This window comes from Prunus mume, linkage group LG8, assembly GCF_029339155.1.
Source record: "Prunus mume cultivar Tortuosa linkage group LG8, ASM2933915v1, whole genome shotgun sequence".
Taxonomy (NCBI): Eukaryota; Viridiplantae; Streptophyta; class Magnoliopsida; order Rosales; family Rosaceae; genus Prunus; species Prunus mume.
The window spans coordinates 19,191,956-19,196,926 of NC_142705.1; the positions used below are offsets into that span (position 1 = coordinate 19,191,956).

Consider the following 4,971-nt stretch of genomic DNA (forward strand, 5'->3'; position numbering starts at 1 on the left):
ATCTTTGAGAAAATTCAAAACAACTTTGTGATCTTAGTTCTTGTAGCTGTTGCCTCAACCCATTTTGATACATAATCTACTGCCACTAGTATGTATATGTATCCAAAAGAAGATGGGAATGGTCCCTTGAAGTCAATTCCCCACACATCAAACAGCTCTACCACTAAAATGTTGTTTAATGGCATTTCATTCCTGTGACTGATGCTCCCCATTTTCTGACACCTATCACACTTAGAGCAAAAATCAAAAGCATCTTTAAACAATATAGGCCAAAAGAAACCAGATTGTAAAACCTTTAAAGCTGTCTTTTTGGCACTGAAATGACCTCCGCATGCCAATGCATGACTGAATGTTAGTATGCTTTGCTGCTCACTCTCTGGAACACATCTTCGAATGATTTGGTTAGGGCAATACTTGAACAAATAGGGCTCATCCCACATGTAGTGTTTCACCATTGAAAAGAACTTCTTTCTCTCCTGAAAAGTCAAATCATCTCTAATTACACCAGAAGCAAGATAATTGACAAAATCAGCATATCATGGCTCTTTATCTTGAATGACAAAGAGTTGTTCATTCGGGAATGATTCGTTGAGTGGCAAAATTTGTCCATCTCCATAGTTTTCATCAACAAGGCGCGACAAGTGATCAGCAACAACATTTTCACTCCCTTTCTTGTCTCGAATTTCTAGGTCAAACTCTTGTAACAAGAGTACCCATCTGATCAAACGTGGTTTAGCATCTTTCTTGGTCAACAAAAACCTAAGAGCTCCATGATCAGAGTAAACAATCACTTTAAAGCCAACAAGATATGAACGAAATTTCACTAAAGCAAAAACAACAGCAAGCAACTCCTTCTCAGTTGTAGAGTAATTGAGTTGAGCATCATTTAATGTCCGACTTGCATAGTAGATTACGTGTGGCAGCTTATTTACTCTTTGACCTAAAACAGCACCAATAGCATAGTCAGAGGCATCACACATTAGCTCAAAAGGCAAAGACCAATCTGGTGCCATAATGATAGGAGCAGAAGTTAGTTCACGTTTCAAGGTATTAAATGCATTCATACAATCTTTATCAAAGTGAAATACAACATCTTTGGCCAAAAGATTGCACAATGGATGAGTGATCTTGGAAAAATCCTTAATGAAACGACGATAAAAACCAGCATTTCCTAGAAAGCTTCTCACTCCCTTCACTGAAGTAGGGGCTGCCATATTTGAGATGATGTCAATTTTTGCTTTGTCAACTTCAATACCCTTGCTAGATATTACATGCCCCAACACAACACCTTGTTTCACCATAAATTGACACTTTTCCCAATTGAGAATCAAATTTGTTTCCTGACATCTTTGAAGCACTAGAGAAAGATGGTTAAGACAATTATCAAAAGAAGAACCAAAAACTGAAAAATCGTCCATGAATACCTCAATAAATCTCTCAATCATATCTGAAAAGATTGCTGGCATACATCTTTGGAATGTTGCTGGGGCATTGCAAAGGCCAAAAGGCATCCTCTCGATATGTAAAAGTGCCAAAAGGACAAGTGAATGTAGTCTTCTCTTGATCTTCCGGAGCAATCGCAATTTGATTATAACCTGAATATCCATCAAGAAAACAATAATATGCGTGACCAGCTAATCGCTCAAGCATTTGATCAATAAAAGGCATAGGAAAATAATCTTTTCTAGTGTCTGAATTCAACTTCCTGTAATCGGTGCAAACACGCCAACTAGCTGCAGGTCTCATTTGAACAAGCTCTTTATGCTCATTTTTTACCACTGTGATTCCAATCCTCTTAGGCACTACGTGAACAGTGCTGACCCATTTGCTATCAGAGATCGGGTATATGATACCCACATCTAACAACTTCAACACTTCAGCTGTCACTACTTCCTTCATGTGTGGATTGAGCTTTCTTTGTGGTTCACGAGTTGGTTTCGCTCCTTCCTCCAACTAAAATTTGATGCATGCACATGGTAGGGCTTAGTCCCTTGATATCTGCAATAGACCAACCAATGGCTGATTTGAACTCTTTTAGCACCCTAATTAGCTTATCTTCTTCCAAAGGGGTAAGGTCAGATGCTATGATAACTAGGAGAGTTTCAAACTCAGCTAGGTAAGCATATTTTAGATGTGATGGAAGTGGTTTAAGCTCAAGTTTTGGAGGTTTAACAACAGAAGGGATCAGATGTGTGGCAAATGGTCCTAATGGCTCTATAAGAGGTGAAAAAGTGGAGCGATATGGTTTTAATGCTTCCAAGGCAGCCACCATCTCCATGAGCACTTCTTCATCAAAGTCATTTTCAGATTGACTCAAAACATATTGTAATGGATCATTGGATTGTGCCAGCAAAAACTTAGAGAAAACAAGTGAATCAAGCACATCAATCGAACAACAATCAATTGAATTAGAAGGCTGAGAAAGAGATTCAAACACTTTGAATTGTATAGTTTCTCCTAGCACAATCATGGTGAGGAGACCATTTTGCACATCTATGATAGTCTTTGCTGTGGACATAAAGGGTCTCCCAAGCAAAATAGGTAACTCACGATCATGTATAGGAGCCTCTTCCATGTCCAACACTACAAAATCAGCAGGCAAAATTAGTTTGTCAACTTGAACTAAGATATCTTCCACTATACCTCTTGGATATTTCACCGATCGATCAGCAAGTTGCAATGAAATAGTTGTTGCCTTCAAACCCCCCAAACCTAATTGAAGGTACACTGAATAGGGCATTAAGTTGATGCTAGTCCCCAAGTCAAGCATAGCCTTTTCAACTAGCTTGTCTCCAATGGTGATATTGATAGAAAAACTGCCCGGATCCTTGAGTTTTGGTGGGAGCTTTCTTTGAAGCACAGCACTCACATTTTCAGACACCAACACCTTCTCATCAGGTCCATACTTCCTCTTATAAGTGTTCAGCTCCTTGAAAAATTTCTCATACGCTAGCATATTCCTAATGACATCAAGCAAAAGTAAATTAACATTCACTTTACCCAAAATATCAAAAATTTCTTTAAATGACTTATCCTGCTTGCTTTTGGCAAGTCTTCCAGGAAATGGGATGGGAGGAGTGTAAGGTTTTTCATCCTTGTGAAAATTTGGAGCTTCATATGAAGAACTGGCATTGCTTGGATCGTCATTCGGTTTCTCATTCTCTTCTTGAGTGGGACCTGCATTCACCTGATCAGATTCATTAGTAACTTCATTGCCAATCCCATTATTAATATACAAATTTATAAATAAACCCAATCCTAGACATGTATTTATGCACTATTTAAACATAGCAAAATCAACCACAAAGTCAACTTTTTGGGTGTGTTTATAAATGGGTTTTGAGTGTGTGTAATGATGGGTTTTGGGTGTGTTTATATGTTTAAATAGTGCTTAGGTTTTATAATTTCAACCCCCATTTTGGGTGTTTTTAGTGAAACTCCCTTATTAATAACCTTACCACTTCTAAGTGTTATGACCGCTTTGGCCTGCTCTTGGTTCCTTTGAAGTATCAGGTTGGCTTGGAAATTTCCCGGGTTCTCTTTGACTCAAAGCATCCACAATTTGACCTAATTGTGTCTCCATTTTGGTTAGAGCAGCTGAATGTTGTTGGTGAGTACTATTGGTAGTTTGCTGGAATTGAGCAGTGTTACAGGCTAGCATTTTGACCGTATCTTCAAGTGTAGTGGCAGGCTTTGGTTGGAAATTTTGAAATTGATTATTATTCTTCCATGAGAGATTGGGATGATCTCTTCCACCCAGGGTTATATGTATTAGAGAACAGGTCATTCCTCGGCCTCTGATTGTAAGAATTCAAGAGATTCACTTGCTCTTGAACGAATTCAGGATAAGCCTCACTAGCTGAGCATTGATAAGTAGGATGACCTGGTATGTTGCAAATGGCACACATCTCAGCTATCTTAGGCACCATATTGAGCATAGAATTGAGCTTCTTTTCCAAACTAGCCACGTGCAAGGCAAGATCATTATTAGAACTTATTTCATACATTCCAACTCGTTTACCTCTTGTATCTTTGTGTTGAGCATTAGATCCCAACATCTCATAGATGTTATATGACTCTTGAGCATTTTTCTTCTTCAAAGCTCCACCTGCTGCATTATCCACAGTTGATTGACATGTTTGGGTTAGTCTATCATAAAAAATTTGCATTTGTAAGCAAAGAGGTAACCCATGATGTGGACACTGCAGCAACATGCCTTTGAAACGCTCCCAACATTCATTGAAAGGTTCTCCATCATCTTGTTTAAAGTTGAAGATTTGCCCTCTCAAAGTAGCTGTCTTTTGAGTAGAGAAAAACTTCTCCAAAAATTTCTTAGCTACGGCATCCCAAGTGGTGAGCGAACCAGGTGCTAAAGTCACTAGCCAATTCTTTGCTCTATCTTTCAATGTATAAGGAAAAACCCTCATCCTCATATTTGCTTCACTCACTCCCTGCAAAGGTAAACCACTCACAACATTGTAGAATTCCTTAATATGACATAATGGATCTTCGTTAGGTAAACCATAAAAAGAAGGAAGCATGTGAAAATGGGAAGATTTGAGTTCATAATTTCTAGCTTCGGTAGGCGCAAGGTGCGAAGGTGAATTTGGTATAACCGGTTGAGCATAATCTTCCAAAGCTCGGTTGTCATCGTTATTGCCAGCCATCTCTTCTTCTCCGTCAGAGTTAGAGTTATCGAAAGAATCTACACTCGTTGGGCTAGAAGAACTATTGTCCTCTTCTACACGTCAAGTATGGGCACTAGCTGATACAGAACTCTCAAAAGTGTTGCTCTTTAACCGTTCAAGTCTTGGGCCTATTTCAGCAAGTGTATCGACATATCTTAAACGACTGACCCAATTTTCACTTTGGAATCCGGGTGAAACCTATTTAAAGCGACACAGTAAGTGGGTATAAATGACCAAAATGCCACAGCAGATAACACAACCTTGAGGCCTAACTCGTGGTGTG

The 4,971-nt window shown here is 38.9% G+C and overlaps 2 protein-coding genes and 1 non-coding gene across 3 annotated transcripts; 1 reads left to right on the forward strand and 2 right to left on the reverse strand.

Moving 5' to 3' along the window:
* Window positions 1-1,924: 1,924 nt before the first annotated feature.
* Window positions 1,925-3,583, reverse strand: LOC148914961 (uncharacterized). Its single transcript, XM_089043351.1, has 2 exons — window positions 3,478-3,583; window positions 1,925-3,207 (listed from the first exon to the last, which is right to left on the reverse strand). The coding sequence occupies exons 1-2, from the start codon at window positions 3,581-3,583 to the stop codon at window positions 1,925-1,927; spliced, it is 1,389 nt and encodes a 462-aa protein (XP_088899477.1).
* A 136-nt stretch (window positions 3,584-3,719) lies between these two features.
* Window positions 3,720-4,667, reverse strand: LOC148914962 (uncharacterized). Its single transcript, XM_089043352.1, has one exon. The coding sequence runs from the start codon at window positions 4,665-4,667 to the stop codon at window positions 3,720-3,722; it is 948 nt and encodes a 315-aa protein (XP_088899478.1).
* On the forward strand, window positions 4,186-4,292 carry LOC148914963 (small nucleolar RNA R71). Its single transcript, XR_016123037.1, has one exon. It is a non-coding gene; the product is annotated as a small nucleolar RNA R71 (small nucleolar RNA).
* Window positions 4,668-4,971: the final 304 nt, after the last annotated feature.

Bases quoted from the DNA above. Each gene is read 5' to 3' on its own strand.
- LOC148914961 (XM_089043351.1), bottom strand. From the start codon at position 3,583: ATGGAGACACAATTAGGTCAAATTGTGGATGCTTTGAGTCAAAGAGAA. The intron at 3,208-3,477 runs GTCATAACACTT...TTGGCAATGAAG, and splicing joins ACCAAGAGCAGGCCAAAGCG to TTACTAATGAATCTGATCAG.
- LOC148914962 (XM_089043352.1), bottom strand. From the start codon at position 4,667: ATGGCTGGCAATAACGATGACAACCGAGCTTTGGAAGATTATGCTCAA.